The sequence below is a fragment of the Coloeus monedula genome (genome assembly GCF_965178545.1).
Source record: "Coloeus monedula genome assembly, chromosome: 7".
Classification (NCBI taxonomy): Eukaryota; Metazoa; Chordata; class Aves; order Passeriformes; family Corvidae; genus Coloeus; species Coloeus monedula.
The window spans coordinates 23212911-23237404 of NC_138787.1; the positions used below are offsets into that span (position 1 = coordinate 23212911).

Sequence of the window (24494 nt, forward strand, 5' to 3'; positions counted from 1 at the left end):
TAAAAATACATTATCTTTGGCTTGGAGATTTTGCACCAGGAAACAGGTTCTTTTTCTTTTTACAGGAAGTTTAATATTTTACTGGTGTGTTTGACAAATCTTCAGTACATATCTTCCTCCCACCACATTTATTAATATGCATTCAAAATCCCATGATTTTTTGTTACGAAGAACTCCCAAATCCACTACTTTGTTTGTCCTGCGAGGTTACATCCACTTGTTTTATGATCCGAGTAGCCTGACTACTTCCATCAGCTTTCAGTGTTGACTTTCTCACTGATGAGGGTTTCCACATCATTGTCCCTGTTAACAAGACCTTATGATAGCTACTGCATACAACAAGAATCCATCATTTTGTGTCTGGCTGTTCTTCCCCTTTAGATACATTTTGCTGGATTACAGTAAAGCACTGTAATGTGCACAATGACTTTACATCTGACCCTGTATATGATGACACAATTTATTTTTTTCTACAACTTTGGCTTGTGTATTTCAAGCTACTCATGATCAATTCACTTATAAAACATCAGGAAGGGTATGTTTCCATGAGTGTGATTTTCCAAGGGTATGATTTCCATAAGAATAGCACCTATATTTAGAAAATGGTACTCCTTCCACTTGGCCAATGGAACTGAATGTGCATTGCACTTGCAAAAGTTTGCAGAAATGACAGCATTTCCCTCTTGCCTCAGGGGTCCTGCTGTTGATCTGTTTTTCTATATCACCCTTCATACTGTATGGCCATTTAATGCCTTCTTCTTTGTGATATCTTTTAAGAACTGTCTCATAAAAAAACCCTTAATCTCCCTGAAATGGCACAGTGTCAGTGAGAACAGAATCTGGATCACTGTTTTACTTTACTTCACAGTGTATTCTGGACCAATACCTTGAATGAATTAAACAAATTGCTAAAATGGAGTTCGGGGGGGGGGGGGGGGGGGGGTGGTTTGTGGGCTTCATTTTGTGGTTTGGTGTTGGTGTTTTTTTCTGTTCTGTTCTACATTACAAGACAATGCAGTTAGTTCTTAAAATAGTTTATGTAGTTTAATTTGGGAAAATAAATGAGGCTACTTTCACAAAAAAAAGTCTTAGTCTGCACATTTTCTGCAAGATAGGCAATATTCAACAAACCTAAGATCCCTTTTCCCATGAACATAATAAGACATTTCTCAGTTGAACACCCAGAAGTCCATAGCTTCTAATGAGGGTTTAGAAAAGAATATCTATGAGGGAAAAAAGAACTAGAGAGGTGGAAATAAAGAAAGATTGAGGGGGAAAAGTAACAAAAAAGGCATCTTCAATTTTAGCACGTGTAATTAAATGCTTCCTAACTCTTGGCCAACTAGCTAAAAATAAGAAATTAGAACCATTATTTCTCACCTCATTGTTTTTGCAAAGATTTATGTTTAAGGTATATTTAAATTTGAAATTATCACAAAATGTTTATCAACAGACATTGAGATTCTGTAATTCTTTATTTTTCTGTTAAAAAAATGTGAGAGAAAATGTGTCCTACCAACATTTGTCACTTTGAGCTGTACCTCTGGTATTTGTTTGGTGCAATGCTTTAAATAAGCTTACTGAAAATGTGAACAAAAAAAAAACCAAAGCATTTTCACAATGAAATCCAGTTGTTTTCAAAGCCATTCTAATTGCACATAGTTCTGCTGAATTCATGCAATTCCTATTATGACCTTCCCTAATTAAAAATCCTCTGTCTTGACGAAGACTGCAAAGTTATTGAAAATTGCTTAAACTAATATAAATGCCTATTGGTACCACTTAAAACATAGTTCTGCATTATTATTATTTGAGCCAAATTTTTTTTTTTTCTCCCATCTCTTCAATTTCAGAAATGAATCTGATTTCTCATCACTGACCCTTCTCAGGTGGTACTGACCTACATCCAATGACACTGGACATTGGTAATTTTTTATTACTGTCCCACACTGGGATGCTCTATGTTTTAAGATATTACATTCTGAGTTCTTTTGTTAATAGACAGAAAACCCTACTCAAATATATCCACATTTTAGTATCTAAAAAAAATCTCATCTTTTAAAATGTCCTCAGTTCAAGTGTATCACACAGTTGAGCAAACTGGATTTACTATTCACTGTTAATCCTGAAAACTATTTCTTAATATATTTTCAGTAAAATACACATTTAAAAATATTTTTTCTCACAACAATGATGTGCAATGTAGAAAAAAAATCACTTTTTAATACTGTCCTTTAAAAATAATAAATACTTAATTTTGAAAATTTCTCGGTGAAATATTTCAGTTCCTTTCTTTCTAAAATAGCACTGTTTACAATGTTTCCCTGTTAAAATCTTCAGTTGTGAAATTCATCAAGTGTAGTATATCTTGCATTCACTGTAACTATACTGCAAGTGTCTGCAAAGAAGTATTTATACTAAGCAAACAAGATGAGAAGCATTGAATTTGCTTAATTCACATTGTCTATAACACATACAACACAAAAGAATGAAAGATCTTCTTCAGTTATTCAACAATTGACTTGCGAAGGGTTTACAGGCTTAATAATTAAGTTCTTTTCACAGATGTAGCCCTTTGTGCAATCTGCCCTGATCTTCCATGTTTGACTTCTCAGCATCAGGTAATACACTGTGTGCAATGCACTCAGAAACTTGACATGGGTGCAAGGAACTGGGCCAAAGATGTTCAACTGCTTATGCAGAGACAGAAATATCCCCATTGACAAGTCACAGACATTGCTTTTCAGAAATATTATATGCTATACACAACATGTAAGATATTTTAGACTAATTTAGGGCCTGAACGATTCCAAGTAACACTCATGTTTGAACACACCATCTTTGCAAACTGTCAGTAATGAGAAACCATCCAGAAACAATTTCAGACCCAGCTTTCACCCCACTATGCACGGACAAGAGTGTATCTCTGAGAAAGATCAGCTTGAGCGTTCAAGACTGACTGTCAGAACCAGGCCTTCTGACTTCAGTCTGTGCTCTAGACAAATTCCCTCTGACAAAACTCAAATGTAGTTTTAAGGTGAGCTGAGACAGAAAGAAAAAAAGCCTATCTTGCAATTTTTGGCCCATCTGTGGTTTCAACAGAATTATTCTACAGGCAGCCTGGAACCAAAGCAAATATTCACTCTCCATGTACATTTTTCACTCTATGCTTTTTTATTGGTCTTTTCTTTATAAACATATCACTGCTTGTTTATTTTTCATTTAATTTCATTTTTCTTTCCTTGCCAAATATTTAATTGCTCTGTATCTTCTGCACATGTTTATATATGCTTAAACAACAAAGCAGGAAACTGTCCTCCCATACAAAATGTTTTCAGCATTACAATTAATCACCATAGCCTATTAGTGTAGGTGTAGATATTATAATTAGGAAATTAGCAATAATTTTAGCAATGCAGTAGCCTAGGAAATGCTGGAATGCACAGTTGAACAGTATTTATCTACCAATTCAATTATATTACAAATGGGATTAAAAGGAGAGCAAATGAGATATTCATACATATGCCAGTCCAGTAATGAACTTGTCCACAGACTCCAGAGGGCAATTTTTTTCTTAGCTTGTTACTTTAAAAATTCTTCTCTCACCTTTAAACAATGTAAAGCTAATACCTTACAAAACCTAAATGGTCCTATAAATCAAATTCTTAGTATCAGCAACCATTTCAGTGATAGAATGAATATTTACTAATGAGGGTAGAATAAAATGGCAAAGATGTAGGTCTCATTTAATCACTGTAAGGTCCTGTTATGATCCAGTTTTAAGGTTCTTAGAAATGCCTCTGCCCGAATTACGGTGCAAACGAGACCATATGCCAGTGACAATAGTAAGGGTTTTATTTGATGGTAAATATGAGAGAGAGAGGAAGAAAGAAAGAAAAGGGGGGGAGGGGGGAAGAAACAAAAAGAGGGACAGAATAAGGAAAATATCACCACTCCATGGATCCCAAGATGTTCCATTGATCCTCTCCAGCTGGTCTTCTTGGTGGTAAAGACACCCCAGAAGGCAGAGAGTCCCATGGGTATATATGCTCAGGCTAGGTAGGCACGTCCGGGCTTGTCCCCCTGGGGTGGGGTCAGTCTCTCACGGCAGACTCTGGGTCTGTTGCACCACGTGCAGCCCTGTGGGGCTGAGCCTCAAACGTGAAAGTCCCATGGATGTGCCCTGTGGGGCTGGGGGTTCCACAGCTGGGCCAGTTTGTGTAATCAGAGGATGGGTGTTTATTGCCTCTCACCAGAGGTTGCACCATGCACCCAAAACCTCCTCTTCCACCCTCAGCTGGAGGGAGTCTGTGTAAACCTGGCTTCTGTGAGCTGTGCTCTCCCCCCACCCCAAACTCAGCCGGGGATAGTTGCAGCTGGTGGCTTTGGCTTTTTGTAGATGCATACCTTTCACTCAACCTGAGACGATTGAACAATGCATTTCCCTTTATCTCATCAACAGTTTGACTTTCAGTTCAAAGTCCCACTCTTCAGGGAAGCTTCTTCGGTTGTAGCTTCTTTATAATGAGCAAAACTTTATATCAATGTTTGAGGCATGAACTATTTTCAGTCTCTGACAGGTCCCTAATAAATATCAGCCAAATACATTTTTCTTGTCTCTACACACCCCCCTTAAAAATAGCTATTCCATTGAAAAGGAATATAATACATTTCAACCTGCTATCTATTTTTAGTTGTTCTCTGCAGTGAGTCTTTCAGAATAGACAGTCACAGAGATATAGGAAGTGTGTGAATTCCCCATCCTTACCACTCACGGTGGCTCATTTTCAGTCAGATGGAATTGGAAAATGGTGACATACAGACACAGCTCAGAAGATACAGGTAAAACATAAAGAGAATTGTATAACCCGTTGCCCAAAGTTCTGTATGGAAATTTACAAGACAGTTTAATATTGTGGGGCTGTTATCTACTAATTCAATTGTGAAAATGGGATCAAGAGTTTCTTTGAGTTACCCTTAATTTCTTCATTCATTTTTAATGCTGGTTTGATTAAAACCCTTTTCTTTTTATGTCTCAGTCTTAACACCTTTAGAAAAATTAAAATTATACCTGTACACAATGAAAGGCAGCAACAGGCAACACTTAAAATGCAAACTGGGATTCCCAGAATAGATGCTTTTTATGGCTACCAATATAATCATCTTTAATCTTAGCATCAAGTTTTCTCCTATTCCTTATGTGTGCAGCTACAGAAAAAATGCAGGGCAGGAAAGAAAGGAACATCCAAGGGTAATTCTTTCCTATAAACTAAAGTTTTGACAAAATTTAAATAGGGTGTTTACAAATCAGATGTCTCCAAAGGTCTGAATAAATGACACCAACTGCAAAGATGCAAAGAGCTGCAGGTACAAACAGACAGAAGTATTTGTCCAATATTTTCTTCATGGCTTTGTTACTGAGTTGAGCAAGTAATTATATGGTATCTCTCTCCAGAGATCTGGTTCTAGATCACAAAATGCTGGGAAATATTCTCAGGGCAGATTCAGTCCTTCTTCCACTCATTTTTATTATCTAAACAAAAAGACTAAGTTGTGAAAATCTGTTAATAAGTACTTAGTTAATGCAAAAATAGGTTTGCAAAGGTATTTGCTGCTAAAGGAGTCCTTTACCATAAAGCCATGTAAAATTTTGCATGACTATTTCAACATATCATTACAGGAATAGCGTTCTTAGCATGATTTTAGAAAGAAAGTAAACCTTTGCATTGTTGAAAAAAATATTCCTTATGACATACTGTGTTGTTCCTGGCTTGCACTTTAATAGAAACAGAAGAAATTGGCTTTTCAGTCCTTGGTTGGTCATGTTGAGTCCCTATATCACAATACACATCATGCCTCATTATTTGACAAACTGGCTTTGCTTGAATATTCAATACACATCCCCAGTGCAATTGTCCCTAAATGCCAACTAAACATCACCTAATGCAGTGTTTGCTTAGAGTGGACCTCAAAGTGGAGGTAAATAGGCTTCTGAATTTTAAGCATAAAAGAAAGGACTTTCTTCAAGGATAAGTCACAAAAACCACACAAAGCAGAGCAAATAATCCCTGGATACTGCTTTTCTTTCAATTTCCTTTTCTTTGTAACCTTTCAAGAATAAAAAATGCTTTGCTATACTGGTCTCATTAATAAATTACAACCAGTCATTTTCAGATGTCATTCTTCTGCACCATTACCAGTATTTGTTTTCTAAAACAAGTTTTTAAACGTTTGTTACTAGAATCTTGACAACACATAGGAAAAACAAAGGTTTTGGCTTACTTCCATTTCTTTTTTTAAAGTTTGGCTGAAAGTTGTTATGGAACAACAGGGAATAAAGCCATAGTTACATCTCAGATGAAGCTGTATCAAATATGAATATTCTCCTTGGGACATTTCAGGAATGTGAAAGTCTTAGCAGCTGTGTGCAAGAGACAGCTTTATTTCACGACATCTTGTTTCCCCCTTCCCATCTTGCCTTCCAAGTAATTCCCCTACCGCACAGTTCCTGTGACTCTTCCTCACTCCATATTAGAAGCATGTCTATATCCTTTATCTGCCAGCATTTAGTGATAAAATGGATTATAAACAGCAGTTTAGGCCAGAGAACAAGACTTCCATTAACTGCATTTCATATGGTCCTAAGGGGCTTGTTACTACTTGTATGCTGGGCATGGTGGGTAAAGCTCACTGTCTCAGCCTTCCTGAATGTCTGCACAAAGTGGGACAGTATTTCCTTTCCCAAGACCAGCATATGTATTTCATTTCATTAAATTCCCTTTATGTTCTGCCTGGACAAGTATTACACCTTCCCAAGACCTTCTCCAAGCTGAAAGAAGTAGAAAGTGATGGGGTGTTTTGACCATTAGGAAGGAAGAGAATATTGAATTTGTGAAGTGTAGGAGTTAGTAGAAAGCCATGCTCTGGCTTCTCATCGCAAAGATGGAGACTCCATGATGGATAGGCAAAGACAGAGAAGGTCTTCTGATCTTCCACATCAATTCTCCCTCAGATTAGCTCTCTTTACTTTCCCCAGAGAAGTTCTTATTAACATTGGGCAATCCCCATAAGCCATGCTATGATGAAAGGACAAATAAGGCTATAAACATGGACACAAGATAACAAAATGAGATTGGTTATGTTTTATTGCATCATTTTCTTTGTATTTATGGAAGTCAACTCTTGCTTAACAGATAAATATACTATTATACTACTTAGTATAATAGTGAGCACACTCTAATGATGTCACAGTAACTAGTCAAAAAATGAATCTATGAAAACAATATTTCACTTCACTACTAACAAAACTGGAACTATGTGGACTTTCTGTGCCCCATTTCAGTAAAACAATGATAGAATTAAGACTAGGCTTAGCACACAATTGAATATGAAGCATATTAAATTGCACTTCTACAATAATTGGTAGTTGTAAGTTTATGTCTCTGAGAGAAGGCATTTTGAGCATTTGTTTTGATGACAAAGTGTGAATCATATTGAGGGAAGTGGAGGGTATTTCTTTCCAAAATAAGAATAGTGATTATTGAATAAAAGTGCAAAGAATATCCAGCTTCTTTCTCTTGTACCTGTATTACCATAAAATTGTAGTACTGCAGATGTGTTTCATTCAGAGCTGTCTTGCAAACAGCAAACAGGACTGTCTAGATCTGGAAATGGAGAGTATCTCTGCCTCTATTTTTTAACTGTCTTTGGTCTTGTTCTAGTAGGCAAGCTGTTGTTGGCTCCTCCTTTGTTATGTTTTGATTTATTCTTTGTTGCCTTCAATTTTAGATGAGCAGAAGTGGCTATGGACTGTACAGACACCTACTCCGGACTACTTGTAGGTCATAGAAGTAAAAAATTATCACAGTCCTAGGAAACTCTGGTATGAGGTCACCCTGCCCAGAAATTTCTATATGCACAGAGGACATGTTCAATATTTTTCTTTCTATAGCCTTAGTCAGTTGTCTACAGCAGCTCTAGTAACAAAAAATTTCTGAGAAGTCATAAATGCTTTGGCACAGAGAGCCAAGATTGGTTCCAAAATATATTGAAACTAGTCTCAGCCCTATGAGGGCTGTCCTGAAATTTGTGCTGAGTGGGGGAGTCTAAATTTTTAAATGGTGAAATGCAGATAGCAACTGTCAAACCCACTCAGGGCAAGAGGGTTCCAGAGCCATCCTGTAGAACCATGATGAATTTTGAAAGGTCCTTTTACTGTGAACCATGGCAATACTGCAGAATTAGGACAATTACTTAAATGCCAGTGTCTGATTTTTCAATGATCCTTTGAGCTTGGCATATATGATAGCCTGTGAAGATTTTGTTCCCAGGAAGGCTGAATCAAATTAGTTCTTTGGGATTTGTCACTTTTCAAAGTTTACTTCTCAGAGCTTTTCATACGAGAATTTGGAATGTCTTCACTGTTATATATAATTGCATTGTGCCCTCCAAATTGCTTATAAATGGAACTACTACAATTCAAATAAATGAATGCAGTTGTATCTAGAAGATGCAGTCTAATAAAAGTCTGCCCTAAAATCTTCCATACAAATCACTGGAAAGGTAAATAGATTTCATGAACCAGATTAATAGGCTTGATGTGCCTGCCTTGCACTGCTTTCTTGAAGCAAGTCAACTCTAAACACTATGTAGAGAGATAGTTAAATAGGCTTTCCTTCATCAGAATTGCTCGAATGGTGCAATATATCCTTATATAACCCTAATATACCCTAAGTCATTATTTCTTAAATATTTATTGTCACTTGTGTATGTATTTTGGCAGTTACTTGTTTTGCACAAGGCTGTGTGGTCTTGTGAAATCATACTGTTGAATACATAACATGGAATCATACATCATATCCACACTGCAAACAGGGGAGTGAAATCTGTTCTTCCCATATGGATATTATTCCACTAATTTAACTAGATGAAACAGTGGGCTTTACAATGTCATAAATAAAAGAAAACAAGTCCCTATAACCATGGAATTCAAGCTGACAAGAAAATATCCAGCTTGTCATCTATCATCTCCAACAATGATAACAAGAGAGCAAAACAGGTGTATTTCATGATCACTCCTCAAGAGTAATTGTGAGGAAATTCAGATATATTGCTGGATATTGAATTTGTTATTTATAAAGGTATAATTTTCTTAGTTGTTCTCATTAAATCATCCACTTGCCCGTGCTGTTAGATAAGAAATGCAAATTCCAAAAAGTACATTACCATTTTAATTGCTCATCGGAAGCATATCTTACTTTTGAAATATTCACCATAGAGACAAAACAGGAAAAACATGCTGAGTGTAATGAGGAGCAGTGGGATGCCAGAGTGAAAATACTGAATAAGATTGTTTGTAAACAAGCTGCTTCTTATTATTTCTTTATTTCTATCAACTCTAACAACTCAAAGCTTATCTTCTGAATTTGCCAATGTTGTTTCTTTGTACCTATCTCTTCTTTTTACCCTTCACAGTAGGGTATTCCTTGCTATTTTCAATTTTGTATTTCCTTATTGTCACTTCAACAGAGCTAGAAACTGATAAGTGTATAGCAGATAGCAGTGTCTGTAGTAAAGACAAGCACTAACAGTGTCACTAACAGTGACTGAGACTGTCACTATATTTTGCTTAACTTGCAGCATTCCACTTTCAGTCACACAAAAAAAAGTAAATACTCCTTTCCTTTTAAAAAAAAGTAAATACTCCTTTCCTTTTTAAAAAAACCCCAGGCTTCTTGGAAAAACTTCAGACTAATGAACTACAGTGGACTTACTAGCCAGTGGCGTATTTGGTCTTCAAATAAACTATGCTAAATTAAACCACATAGGAACCTTTCCCAGTTTTTGCTCCTGAAATATTTCTACATACAGCTTAAATTTTCAATCCCCTGCTCTTTTTGCCATGTTCTTAAGCTGTGGACTGTCAAACAACTTCTGCATTTCCACAGAGATGCAAATCCCTAGCTCCAGTACAAATGAGGTTTGTAAATTCTTGAGGGTGGAATGTTCTACACAAATGGGAGATCGTGTCATCACTTAGCACTGTGAGAAGCATTTCAAAAGCTGAAAAACCCTTGCCTTCAAAAGCAGGAAAGTTTTTAAAGAAGTGTCCTTATCCTCCTCCTTTACAAACACTGACAAACATTTGATCCACTGAAGTTCAGTGTTATTCAAAGCCATGCATGCCTCAGCCGAGCCCCGATTCCAGATATTGGGGGATACCTGCTCAACCTATAAATCTTCATGGCAAAACAGTCCACATAATTTCCTTCCAAGCAAATCAATATAGTTTCGACTTTTTAAACTCAGTATGTATATTATTTGTTTGCTAAAACCACAAAGATTATTCTAAATTCTGTCCAGCCTTTCTGTTTAACCAGTCTATGTTGCAATGGTTGGCCTGCAGCACTTCTATTTTTAGCTCTAATGGAACAGTCTTAAATTGCTTATTTTCTGTTTACTAAAGACATTGAGCTTGTAACCATGGAAACTGTGGCAAGTGCCACAGCTTAAATGTTTTATTAAATGGATGGAACTTACAGCTGCAAAACTTGAAAGGCCAGCATGTCAATTTTATATATAACTCAAATTGCCATATATACCACATAACAGCAAGTACTACATTAAATACAAGAAGCTGGAAACTGATCTTGGTTATAATGATATAAATGGTACTATCTCTCTCCTTAATGGAAGCAAACAAAAAAAAATAATCTTGTGCAATCCAGATCAGGATCTGTTTTTGTCAAATTTCACAGTCTGTCAAGTTTCAGTGATTACTGCATTTGAGTGCCTAAATTGCAGATGATGTAAATTAAACCAGTCCCTAATTATCATGGAAAGACCCCATCTCACAGTTATGTCTGCATGAAGCTTTTAGCACATTATTGTATTGCTTACAGCAATCACATTGGTTTTGGAACCACTATGTTCTGTAACATTAATAGAAGGAATTAAATCAAAACTAATGACCTTGTCAACTGAAACTTCTAAAGCTATACAAAGAACTCCTTAAATCTGTAATTAGGTTTTTAAACAAGAACATCCTTAGCACCAGAGGTGTTGAAAGTTTACACTCTCTATTACTTTCAGTATAGGCTGACTATGTTCCATATATGTGAAAACTAGGGTATTTTTAAATTCATACTTTAAATTGTATATAAAACTTAAGTCAAACACTTCTGAAAGTTATTGAAAATTATTAGCACAGTTTAGAAGATTTTTGTGATGGAGTATAAAACAAATAACAAATACAATTTTTAACACAAACCTAAACATTTGACAGTCCCAAAAGACTGAGACCTAAAATAAGAATAGTGGTATATTTACATCCATAAATACTTAATGCATGACTCATCCTCTGTAATAGAACCAAATGCTTGAAGAATGTTCAACATTTAGAAGAATCAGATTCTGCTTTCTTTGCAAGGACTGTGGTTGGAACAGTGTTCACACTTCTACTTTTGGTGGTAAATGTCTCCATATTGCAAGTCTGTCTACATAGGCACTTCCAGTGAACAAAAAAACCCCCAAAAGTAAAATGGACATCTTAAAGGAGAAACCTTTTGGTAAAGGTAAGACTCCAAGAAATTATGAACAGTGGTATTTCTTTCTATGAAAACATTCCTGTTCAAATTAAAGAATAATATGTTTGATGGTCAATTATTGAATTTAAAGAAATATTCTTCACTGTCTGTTGGCGTAACTAGAATTACTGAAGTGAAAAAAAGATGTTTGCTTCCATTTATATATTTCTTTCTCTTCTTTTAATCCATCTGCAGGATCTACCTTCATTTGCAACACCCACATAATTCCAGTGAAAAATCAAGAGGGAGTAGCAATGATGTTTATTATTAATTTTGAGTATGTAACAGATGAAGACAATGTGGCGTCTCCTGAGAAGTGCAAGCCAATATTACCATCTAAACTTGTAAATCGTAAGTTACTCAATGAAATTTCTCTGCTTACCTCTACTTTTATCTGGAGAAGTAATTAACATGGGCAATAAGGTCAGCAAAGGATGCAGTCACATTGATTGACTCAATTCAGATAGAATCTGAAATCATAAGAAGCTAAATGTAGAAAACCTACTGCAAGATGTTGGGAAAATAATCTATTAGATCTTTGGTAGTACTAACAGCATAGATCTTGTGAATAGTACTAGGACATATAAATTCATAAAAACTAAAACCTTTCAAAGAAATGCATTACCCTTGACAAAAATCAATTACAAATGGAAAACTGAAAAAAAGAAATTTGATATAGCCCAAATATTTCATCTTAGCCTATTCAAAATTGAATATTTCTATATTATAAAAAATAATTTGTGGCATTTGATTAATAGTTGGTGAAATGTGATTAAAATAGACCAGAAAATATAAAAATCAGTTAAAACATTATTAAATACCCTTATTTTTTCAAATTGAAGTATTTAGATTAACTTGAAGGATCAGGGGCGGGGGGGTGTTGGATGTACAGGAAATGCTTTTGCTTTCATTCCACTCTGGAACATAAGTATTGTCAAAATTAGAAAACTCAACACAAAAGTCCACTTCTTATACAGCTACATTGTGCAGCTTTCTGTCCCACTATCTGCAGAACACATGCTCTTTTGCTGACCTTCACTGTGCAGCAGCAGCACATGATCCTTCTGCTTTGTATCTCCACTCACGTAATCTGCTCTTACTACAAGATTTCCCAGAACACATCCCATTTGTACAAGCTCTTAGTAAAGCACAGCATGCTCTAACAGTGAGCATTAACACTCACCCCTGGCTGGCTCAGCAACAGTTGGAAAATACCTTTTCACAGTGAGATAATCTTTAACATTAGTACAATAAAGGCACCTAAGTATTCCAGTTGTTAAATCAACACTTCAGCTTTCTCTAGTTAGGAGATAAAGACTGGTATAATTCTCACTGTGAGAAGCAAGGAGAGAACTTTCTTGATGCAAACACTACACAGTACCTGAAGTGTACATGGAACGCTACAATGACAGGGTGTATAAGAATGTGGCAAAGAAAATTTCCAATACAGGAAACTTGCAGTCTGCCAATAATTATTGTTCACAGAACATCACATGTTTTTTAAAAGAGCCTTTGTAAATAGTCTTTACAGTACATATTTTAAATCTTGTGCTTTTATGCTTCCTTTTATTATTCTGTTTTGCATTGGGTTTGGGTTTTTTTGATAACCAGTACAGCAGGTTTTTGTTGGGGTTTTTTTGAGATACCAATAAAACACTTTTTTTTTTCTGCTAATGATATGGTTAAAATGCCATTAAGGCCTATCAGCAAAAAATAATAAAATTGCTATTTTAATTGTTATAAAAATTTATAACAAGCGCATCAGGTACACCCTACTCATAGTCTAGTTTTATCTTAGTATACCATGATTTTGTGAGTTTGAAACATCCTATTTCCTCCATTTAAAAAGCAACTTCATAACATAGATAAAATTGTTCAGCTTGCCCATGCTTACTGTGGTTTTATTGACAAAATAGAAGGTAAAATACCAATTGGGAAGAGAAAACAGAGCCTCATGTCTTGAAAAAGAGCGTTTTGTTCTGATATCTGTGACACATCACTGTACATTTTCAAGCGTTATCACTCACCGTATTTTAAAGTGAAAAGCCACTAAAGAGGAAATCTGAAAAAAAAACCCCACTCTGTCAAAACATCCTGTGCTTGTTTTATGGTATTTACACCTGACGTACACAGGGGATTTCCTTGCTGAGAGTTCTTGAAAAATAATGGGTGGGCCTCCAAGCTCAGTACGTAACAGAGAGAGATCAAGGTGCAAAAGGAGGCAAAGAAAGGTTACTTGAACCATTTTCCTGCTAGTGGGCACAGCCAGATGCCAGAAATTGGCAGAAACTAGAGCAGGCACATGGCTGCTCCATCTTCTACCAAGCTGCTTATGGTTTCAGAGCAGACTGTTATGTGGGCTGGATGGGATGTATGGTGATACAAAATATGCTACATAGTCAAAAATTCCTCTTGGCAGGAAATCAGCCAAACTATGCAAAACATCCAGAAATAACTGCAAGATATTGTTCAATGGTGGTTTTAAATTAAAACAAACAGACAAAAGCCTTGAAATCTAGAAAAGGCAGAGAGAGACCAATAAGCTAGAAAAGAAGTTAAAAAAGGTGGATTGTAAACCAGTAAAAACATCTTTTTTAAAGTCATGTTCCCAGCATAAGAAAGGTACACAGCAGATTCCCCAGAATATAATTAGGTTTTCATCATTGTACTCTATTTAGAACATGCAAACCAGGTGATCTCTTTTCACTGGATCACACATAAAATGGACAGTAATGGGTACCAGTTCAGGGTTCAGAGAAAAAAAAAAAGTGAAACAAAATCCCTTCAAATGCAGCAACCAATTTGGAGAATAAAAATAGAGAGGGAACCAGACATATAGCAAGTGTAATACATCTCTGACAAACACCCAGGATAAGCAACAGCTAATGACAAAAGACAAAATATTTCAGATTGCATTAACATCTACTACCCAGAAGCACACAGATTATGAGATTTCTTTCCAGAGCTCCTTAGATTGAGTTTTCTCATATTAGAATGCCTTTTCAACATGAGAGAAAATAAAAATGACTGAGTCAGGTTGCATGAGGGAAGTAAAAGTTATTAGGAAGCAGAGTATATTGCAGCTATTTTCCTGACCCTAGAAAACAAGATAACTTTTCATACTTTCATCCTTCCTCTAATTGATTTATCAAGAGTTCATCAAATTTATTAAGTGTATCTTTGAAAAGCCTTTTCTTTTTCTAAAAGCATCTATTCCACAAGCTGCAGCCAAGTTTTGAATGCTACCACTTACCATAAGGTTCCTCATGACAGAAATTGCCACTGAGGTGAGCTCAGTGGGTTACAGCAGACCGCTAGTAACCTCAAGGTTGTGGATGGCTGTTAATCCCTGTATGAGTCATTCACTTAAGAGTTGGACTCAATGATCCTTCCATTTCAGAATATTCTGTAATTCTGTAAAATCTAATACAATGTAATAAAAAAGCATTTCATGTTGTGAAGAAAAGAGTGATTCCAATCTGTTGAAGGGCTGAGGGCCGTCTGAACAAGTTAAGACCTATGGAAGACAAGTAACATTTTTTAGGTTTAGCTCAGTGACTGCATTTATCTCTGGACAGGCAAAAATTTAAAAATTTATCAGCTGAATACTGACAGATATTTTCAACAGTATTTGTAAGCTCTCTAGTACAAGGATCCTGTATTTTGTTATGTGCCAGGATGATGGCTAACACAGGTTCTGATTCAGCACTGGGCTTGGCAGTGATGATGATAATAATAGATTATTAAAAAGAAAAGGTATGTTGTCAGGAGTTTGTGAGCACATTTGAGTATAAATAGAATTCTTTCTAGTCTGGTGCCCGAGACATCTTATATGCAGCAAATGGCTGAATAGGCTGTAATGTGAAAAGTGAAGGTAGTGATTTCACAATAGCATCATAGAAGTTCTTTCAGTTGATCCTTTTCTTCCCTTAGTTTTTTCTGGCAAGAATTTATCACCAGTTCTCACTGGCAGCTCTCACAGCAGGAATAGTGTTTGTTTAACCAAACAGTGAAATTTTGGAAGATTCTAGCATGCACGGACCCTGTAAATAAATACTAAATCACAGCCAACTGTTTTATTATTCTTTTCTGTTTCACTGCTTTTGTTGTTTGCCGCAACTCTATTTTCCAGTGTATGCCAGTTCACTAGTAAAGCTAAGGAAGCCTTTGTTCGTATATAACTCTTCCCCTTTTTGAGGAAAAAAAGGTATAGCCCAAAATTTTGCCGTATCTTTTAGTTACTTCTAATCAAACTTATTTAATACTACCCCTCTTCCATCTTTGTATTCAGAGACATGCGGAAATTTCTTCTGTACATATTTATTCCACAACTGGGTAACATCCTCTTCTCCAGTGAGAATACATTGGTACAATGTGCACTTAAATTGAGACTTAGAGAAACTGATTTCTGCTATAGATACCCATTCATCATTCAATCTTTCTAAGCTTTGTCTCATTTCCATATATGAGAATTCTACTCATTCTTACTTCAATTCTTTTCTAATAAGTTTGCTTGGTTTTTGTGTTGCCTTTTCTTAGATCATGTAAACATTTTATAATTCCAGAAATTAGCATCTTAACCAAAAGATAAAAACACTTAATTACTTTACCCCACCTCATTTTACATGTGAAACACTTGAAAATATAAATACCTGCTTTGTAAATGAAAAAATATTTGTGCATTGTATTGAAGTGTTAAGATTTATAGTCTTGAGCTACATAAGCCCTAAAAATGGATTTTACTCATCTCTAACAGTTCTTATAGACTGTTCTCTCTTACACCTTCTAAGACGCTAACATTTTCTTGATTGTCACTATAATGATAAAAAAATTATTCCCAAAAATGTAGTCATAAATTTTCATGAATAGAAGCATTTGCAAAGCTGTATAAAATTTTGAACTCCAACTGAAATAACACATAAATAATGTATATTTAACAAGATACTCTTAGTAAAGGAGAACTCCTTCCTGTTAGACTTATTGTAAAAAAGAAAACAGAGCTTTGTGTAGATTTTCTACAATGAACTAAATTAAGAAAAGATGTGATTTTATACCACCTTAGCAAAAAAACTTCTTTGAACACTAACAAATTATAATTTAAATTTGTCTACTAGCAACAGTTGTTAACCAAAATAACATACGAATTCCCATGCAGTATGTTGTACAAACTTCATTAAACTCCTTATTATAAAGTGTTAATCTGTAACTTCTGTGTGTAAATACATCTTTCAAATCAATTGCTGAGGAAAGGGACCCTTAGTGTCCAGTTTTATTCCTAAATCTCTCAAACATTCCCATCTGCATGTTCATCCACTCCTCTATTTTATGAGGAATTTTTACAGCAATTTGCAGAAGTAGTGGCATAAATTAATATTTGCTCTTGGCACCTGATTCTATTCCTCAAAGCTGTGAAATACTTCATGTCTGTAAAACAAGTGACTACAAGATATCAAAATCAACCATGACACAGATTGAACTCAGAAAATCAGCAGCCAACTCACACTGACAGAAACCCATAGATTTGAGGATACTGACTTCAATATGAAGAATGTGGCAAGAATTTTTCTACTCAGAAGAGACCATTCGTGGGATCGCAATGGGAAAAACCTTTCAAAACTTAATTCTGAGTTGTCTTCATTTTCTGCCCCACCTAGATACTTTTTTACTGACCTATAAGTGCTTTTTCTAACATTTACTCCAGCCCTGTCTGGATCAAAACTTTTTTTAATTGGTAGGCTAAAATAGCTAGTCAGATGAGGTAACTTTATCACAAGTTTTATTCCTTTAATTTCAAAACACTTTGACTAGCTAGAAGTACTAACCTATAAGCTAAATACTGGTTCCCAAACACAGTATTCATTACCTCATGGGAGAAAGCCCAGAAAGTTATTTGATTAAACATGTAATTGCACTGTGCCAAAGAGGGAAATTCAAGGATTTTCTTATCATTTTATCATTTCAAAATCCATAAGCCTAATAAAGACACCTGGAATAATTTATTGGGTGGAGGAAATGGGATGATCTGTTACGCGTCCAATAAATGGGTACTTTTTGGATAAGGTTCAAATAAAATGAAGAGGCTAATAATATTCTTAAAACAGCCAAAACTGTAATCAGAAAACCTTTGACGCACCTTCTTCAAGGTGCTTACTCTTCAGCAAGTTTTCCTCTTTCCTGGCCCTAGCAATGGAGTTACATCTGAGAAGCAGAGAACACTCCATACACTGATGTTGCAAACAAGCACAACTGCAATTTAAATCAGGCCTTTCCTTCCAATCAAAGAGCTAGCACAAAAACGTGATATTTGCTTTCCTCTGTGCAGAGCACTTTGCTATATAAGTAATTGCAGTTTAGTGAAAGTCAAGCATATATTTTTAGTCCTAAAAATATTAGGACTGCAACATTGTAATGAAATACTGCGTACTGTTTGATGCATGCAATTTTGCCTCATAGAATATGGCAAATAAAAGTAATAGTAACCCCCTGACTGTGCCCAAAATGTAATGAGAAATTTGTCCAGGATCTTATTTTTAGCTGCACCACTTGAAGCAAATTCATCTTCAGTGAGGACTAGTCAAGAAAAATTGTGTTCAGGAGGACAAAGGTTTCTATCCAGCCAACCAGCAGCATAGTTCTGAAAGCCCCAGTGTCAATTATGTGTATTTGTCTCCAAGGTAAATTACAGTAAATATCAGGCAAACTGAAACAGTCTTGAAATCTTAGCAAAGGAATACGGCCAAACACCAATCGCCAGTAAAAGACAGAAGAACCTCTGCTATTATCACCTTCCATTCTCCACATACACCTAACTGCCTAAATTAACAGAACAGTCACTGAGACAAATCATTTTTCTTAGTCTTCTTCTACAAACAGAGAAATACAAGTAGGGTAGCTCTACTTCTGTTTCCTCATGATGGCTGCTGTTGGGGCTCAGCTCAGAAAGGAAGCCTTTCTGGATTCCACAAACTGTAATTAGCTGTTTACATTACAGCCTCACCCAGCTACGATCACAGAGCTGTTTTGCTACCTCTAGTACAAACATTCAATAGAAAAAGCAATCTCTGCTTAAGAGATTGAAAATGAAAAAGAAGGAGTGACACAGCTTTCAATAGCTTTCCATGGTGGTGACTTATGCATACCATACAGGTCTTCCAGTCATATATTTTTATTAATTTTTAACAGGTCTCCTATCTATCTGTTCCTTTCAGGACATTTAAAACAGGGGGGTTCTGTAAGGTAACTTGAAGACTAGGATAATGATTTTCTGAAGTCATCCCTCATTATAATACATACCCTCAGGAAAGTATAAAGGTAGTGAGTTTTGCTTCATTCTCTGATGGAAGAAAGAGACACGTCTCTATTATTCATAATAAGAATTAGCACAGAGAACTTAACACATCTGTGCACTTGCTAAATTGAATTACAGATTTTGACCTTGAAGAGGAAAAAATCAAAACTATCAGGGTATCTCAAGCTATGACAAAAATGACTACTAGAAAGCAGGAAAAAAATTCAATGGATTTGAGAAGCTTTTAGAGGGACGTTGTTTACAAGAAATATGATTTTTTATTTACGGTCTTCAACATGAAAATGTTCGCTTTTAGATAAGCAAACAAAATATATCTATAGATAAAAATGAGGGAATTTACCTCCATCATGTCTTACTTCTCAAGCATAGAATCCTACCATTATAACTTGACTGTTTTAAGCACCCAGGAAAGTTGGGCATTTCAAAGACCTGAGAGCAACTGACAAGGACACATAATCTGAAGAGTTCTTGCCATAAAGACATGAAATAAGTGAGGCCTATCAGGAATGTGAAACTAAGCTCACATTCTAAACAAGTGTCAGTGAATAAAGTCTATTCTTCCAATGGAAATTATGAATTCTTCAACTTTTAGTAAGTTTCATCCAAATAAAATTGTCATTGTCTAGCAAAAAATGTATCACTAATTAGAAGTTCCATTTCAAGAGAAATAGCATGTTAGTCTGTGTACACCTGCTTTAGTATTCTGTCTGGAACCTTAGCCAACTTTAAAATTAGGTAATTGAAAACATATATTGATCTATTAAAAAGAAACATAATAATTATCAAATATTTCTTAATTTAATAGTTCTTAAATTTTCCAAATAAAAAGTCAACATACTTTCAGAAAAATTCTTCTGCATATTACACATATTGTATGCAAATTCAAGCTACCGGACTTTGCTTCTAAAATGTTTGGAAATTTCATATTCTGCCTTCTTTTCTTAATAGTCTGTTTATTTTTTGAATCCGTTTCAAGCAAAAGCTTTTTGTAAATTTAGTTTAATTGTATTTCAGATGGTAACAACCTTTCAAGTGGCTCTTCGTCAGGTAAATCTATCTTCTAAAATTCTATCTACAAAAGTCCTTTTATTGCTTTGTTCTGGCTATATTATTTCAAGATCTCATTACATTTTATATATTTCTAGAAGAGTGCAAGTCATAACATGGCTCTTGCTCTCACTGTCTGATTATTTATTTCTGCAAAACTAAAGATATAGCAGGTAAACGATTAAATTTAGTATAATTATATGACATATAAAATCCAAATTTAATGATACTTCTCATCTTATTATTACTGAAAGTTGCATTATGCAGAGCATAAAAAAACTTCAACCAGTATATGAGACAAAACACATTGCAGAAATTGATAGTGGTATATGAATTCAGTGTTAAGACACAGAAAACATCTTCAGGCTTCCTGTCTCAGAGAAAAGCAATATTTTTTATCCTATGAAGACTGGCAGCCAAGGTGATGAGGGTTTGAGATCTTCTTGAGAGCTTGATTTAATAGATAGAAAAAATTCTTTTTTCCAGCTGCCAAAAAACTCACCATCTTCTCACCAAGACAACTAAATATTGTGCTAGGTAACAAATAATTTAAATATTATATTTTCTGTGATGCTAGTTATTTTATTTCATTGCAGTTATTTACTTTTTTTCTTCTTTCCTACTTCTTATCATATTTAAGAAATAAAAATGCAAGAAGTAAAACCTCTTTCTGAGAGGACAAAAAATTCTTTTTTCCTATGGCTTTTTTACAAAAACACTTCAACTCCTGTAATAGTAATGAACAAGATATAATAAAATGACATCTCTGTCAACAAGTGGGAAGAAAACCAGGTAAATGTACCAATTCATGTTAACATTCCAGGATATAAACATTTTGTCTTTTGAGGGAGACCCTTTTAACATTGTTCTGACTAAATTCACTGGTCAACCACACACAGCAGAGCCCTAAAAGCAGTCAGAGATGTCATTCCCTTCCTTTCATATTCTGACAGGGTCCTATGTGCAGATATCAAAGTGAAATCTTTCTCACTTACAAGGGAATATAAAGAAGATTTCTGGTTTCTTATACCAGTAGAAGACATGTGTAATCTTAAATTTTAGAGAAAACTAAAAGAAGTGCCAAAATTAAAGGAGACCATACCAGAGGATAAAAAAAGAAGTGCATTCAGTGTCTGAGAATTATGAATTCTAGCTTCTAATGTTAATAATTGCCTTGTTTTTTGTGTTTTTTTTTTTTTTTTAAGATTATTACTATTAATGAGCAGAGCAAGAAAATTATCCACTTAAGTATGCTTCAATACATTTTGGGGAAAAGAACTGAAAAAAACCATAATTGTCTCTCTGTAATTTTCTGTCCCAAGGCCTGCTGTGCCCAGACAGAAAATAAGGCATCATCACATGCCACAGTGTTTGCATAGAGTACATTCAAGTATTTGCTGCTATTTTAGACTGTCAGTGTTTAGGGATTCCATTTCTCAAAAGCAATTGTTTCCTTCAGTCTGTTGCATGAGTTGCTAGATGGTATTTCTAAGCCTTTGAGCGGCAATTCAATAACTGTCTGTGTCTGGATTTCTGATAACCTAAATCCTGGAATTCTGTGACAGTAGATATTCAATTATGAGAAAATATTTCAGCAAAGGTCTGACTTGTGCTACTTTTGTGAAGGTAATTTTGCTTATTGTTTGGGGAAGAACAAAGGTGTTACTGAATTAGCCCATGCTCCGGAGGACAGTCTGTCATAATTGACCTATCTTACCTGCCCTTGTCAAGGAAATCTGTTTAGAATAGGTTGGTCATTGTGGATATGTATGTTGTATTCTTTAATCTTATATATTGAAAAAGTAACATATGTTTCATGTCATAGCTAGACCACTCAGTCACCATTGTAAAACTACCCAAGACCTCATTTTCTTCAACACAGATAACAGGTTGTACAGGAACACAAGCAGCTCACTTTGGTTAAGCTCTCAGCCTAGAAGTGGTACATCGCACCAGGAAACAGTTCTGACAGCTTCTACACCTCACTTAGATAACCTTCTGCAAACTCTTTGTGCATTTGAACTCCTTTGATTTGATTCTGGAAAGTCTAAATCTAGAGAAGGTTGAGACAAATAGACGATCTAGCTGCCAGCGAAGGAGCCTGAGACCAGCTAGTATTTCTCTTCCTTTTGCCTTCACATCTTGGGGTTTGGATAACTGCTTTGAACCAGCATGAAAATAACAATACTTCTAGTGGTGCTACAAAAACTGGCTGAGCAATTCTTTGAGGAGTTATCACAGCTTTTCAGCTGCTATCTCTTAGGATTACCCTTCTGCAGCGCTTGGGATAGCATTGCAGGGATCCCACTGACACGGGCTAAACAGACTTTGGGAGGAAACACATAGCATCTACCACTACCCAGAGACCACTAAAGAAATTGTAGTGAAGGTAAAACTCTCTCAGTTGCTGGCATTTCTCTGACTTTGCGACTGTGTCTTTTATGTAAATATACATTTTCATTGCTAGAAATTTGCGAAATACCTTCACTGTATCAACGCCATATTCAGGCCAAATATAATTTCCCTTCCTTTTTATGGAATGTTTGCACAGAACAGACACAAGAATCACTAGCCATGCAAGTGCATTGGGTTACAAAAGAAATCCTTGTTCAGATAATTTTGCTGCAATATCCCATTTTGTATTGATGGGGCAGGAAATTTGCAGCCATGATTGTAGCTGTTGATAAGGTCTTTTGGGAAATAATTTTCATTCTTCCTTTTTTTTCCCCGACACAAAATTCCATACGGTTGTATTTAGTGTTTAAGAATAGCAATTTTCCATTAATGTTAGCACTTCTTATTTCAATACTTACACAATAACAAGGATATTAATTTTTGTTATCAAGATGGGATTTTTCCCTGCATTTTTTTCAAAAGCTATTAATCAAAACATTTTATTTCCATGAATTCTAAGTCTTCTCCTTTGATCTCCCAAAATATGAGACAGAATTAAAAAAGGCTTCCAGAACACAAGAAAAGTCAATTTGAATTTGAGACTGTGGAGATAATTCTATCTGCAAAGAGTTTAGAAGAGTCCTATATCATCTACAGTGTATTTTTGGACTGAGTTCTACTATTTTGAACAGCTAACAGCTGAGATGGCACAGAGACTAAGTGCAACCAACAGATTAACTCATTTGCAAATTGCTTATTCAGTGAAGCAAAGTTTGAAAGGAGGAGATGGAATGTAAGTCTGGAATTGTGATTCAGACTCAACTGCTTTCCTCAATTGCTCTTAGGAAGACACAATCTTCAAATCTCTGACTCAGCATTAAGAAGAATTTGGCAATCTAGTCTTTAATAAAACATAAGGATTTTAATGTAACGTTATCTCTAGATTCATAGTAAATATCCGGTTGCATCTCAAACATGTCTGAGTACTGTAAACCAAGATAAATCTGCTCTGACATCATACCTACACAAAGCAGGGGTTGTCCATTAACAAACAAAGGATTTCTCCCATATGCAGTATGCCAGGAAAGCTTCCACTGACACTTTTAGTCTCTACTGGGACAGCAGGCCTAAGGCTTGAATGAATTTTGCTTCATGACAAATTGTACTATTACACTTCCTTGCTCAGCTCAGCTCAGTAAACTACACAAATTCTGAATGGGCCTCCTGATAACTTTAGCTGCAGGAGAGAGATGAATGTCCAACACACCATGTAGCTCATTACCTGTTCACTGAAGAATAATAGCAATACTCCTTCTCTTAAGAATATTCAAATTAAAAATCAGGAAATAAGGTTTTAACTCTGAGACTATTTATTACAGTCTATAGAAGAATAGCAAAAAGCTGCTCATGTAAGTTTTCTATTTCATGCCCAAAAGTCTTAGCAAGAAGCAAAATTCTCACTGAGTATTCTTTCCAGCTGAACTGCAGTTAGACAGCTAAATTAGTAATGCAATATAACATGGTCATATTAACGTGGTGAGGCAGAAAAGACCATCTGCAGCAGCATAAACATGACTAAAATAGAGTGCCAACAAAAAGCCTTTAACAGTGTCTAATGCCAGAAATCCTTATGAATGGTATTTTTAAGAACTTCAATGTAATTGATAAAAAAGAGAATTATAGTATTAGTTTCATTTTGGATGCAATAAGCCTTCAAAATTGATTTATAAGCTGCTTTGCAGCTCAATTCTATGTGTATTTTAAAAAAAAATTTTTTTTTTTACATTCTTCACTAATTCCTACTGTGAGCAGTTGTAGTGTTCAAGCATACTCAGTAAGTTAGAAGTACACACATTCCCAAGATGCACTCTGCTGAGTATCACTGTGTAGACTGAAAATTTGCACCTCTAGCTGCTGTTTTAAAGATGCATGACTCTGGTTTATGTTACAGAGATTTCTGTCTATTGTGCTGTTGTGTGTATATGCCTAGAGTAATAAATTCAATGCTAAATATTTAGAATTCAACAAATTTTTCAAAAATTTTCAAGGACAAAAAAGTAAGATCGTTACATGGATTTATATTTTAAAGTAGGGAAAAAAGGTGGAAATAAATCTCCAGATTTCTAAATACTTGGATGTTATCAGTAGAGTCTCATAGG

The 24494-nt window shown here is 35.3% G+C and overlaps 1 protein-coding gene across 3 annotated transcripts in view; it reads left to right on the forward strand.

Moving 5' to 3' along the window:
- Positions 1 to 24494, forward strand: part of KCNH7 (potassium voltage-gated channel subfamily H member 7) — a 217679-nt gene that overhangs the window by 117879 nt on the left and 75306 nt on the right. The window contains exons 1-3 of one of the 3 annotated variants that reach the window (XM_082285192.1): positions 11436 to 11573; positions 11781 to 11936; positions 19909 to 19941. In XM_082285192.1, coding sequence (XP_082141318.1) covers positions 11540 to 11573; positions 11781 to 11936; positions 19909 to 19941 — 223 coding nt within the window. In that variant the 5' untranslated portion in view covers positions 11436 to 11539. Of the gene's footprint in view, positions 1 to 11435; positions 11574 to 11780; positions 11937 to 19908; positions 19942 to 24494 lie in introns of those variants that run through there. The other 2 variants (XM_082285190.1, XM_082285191.1) reach the window with 2 other exon arrangements.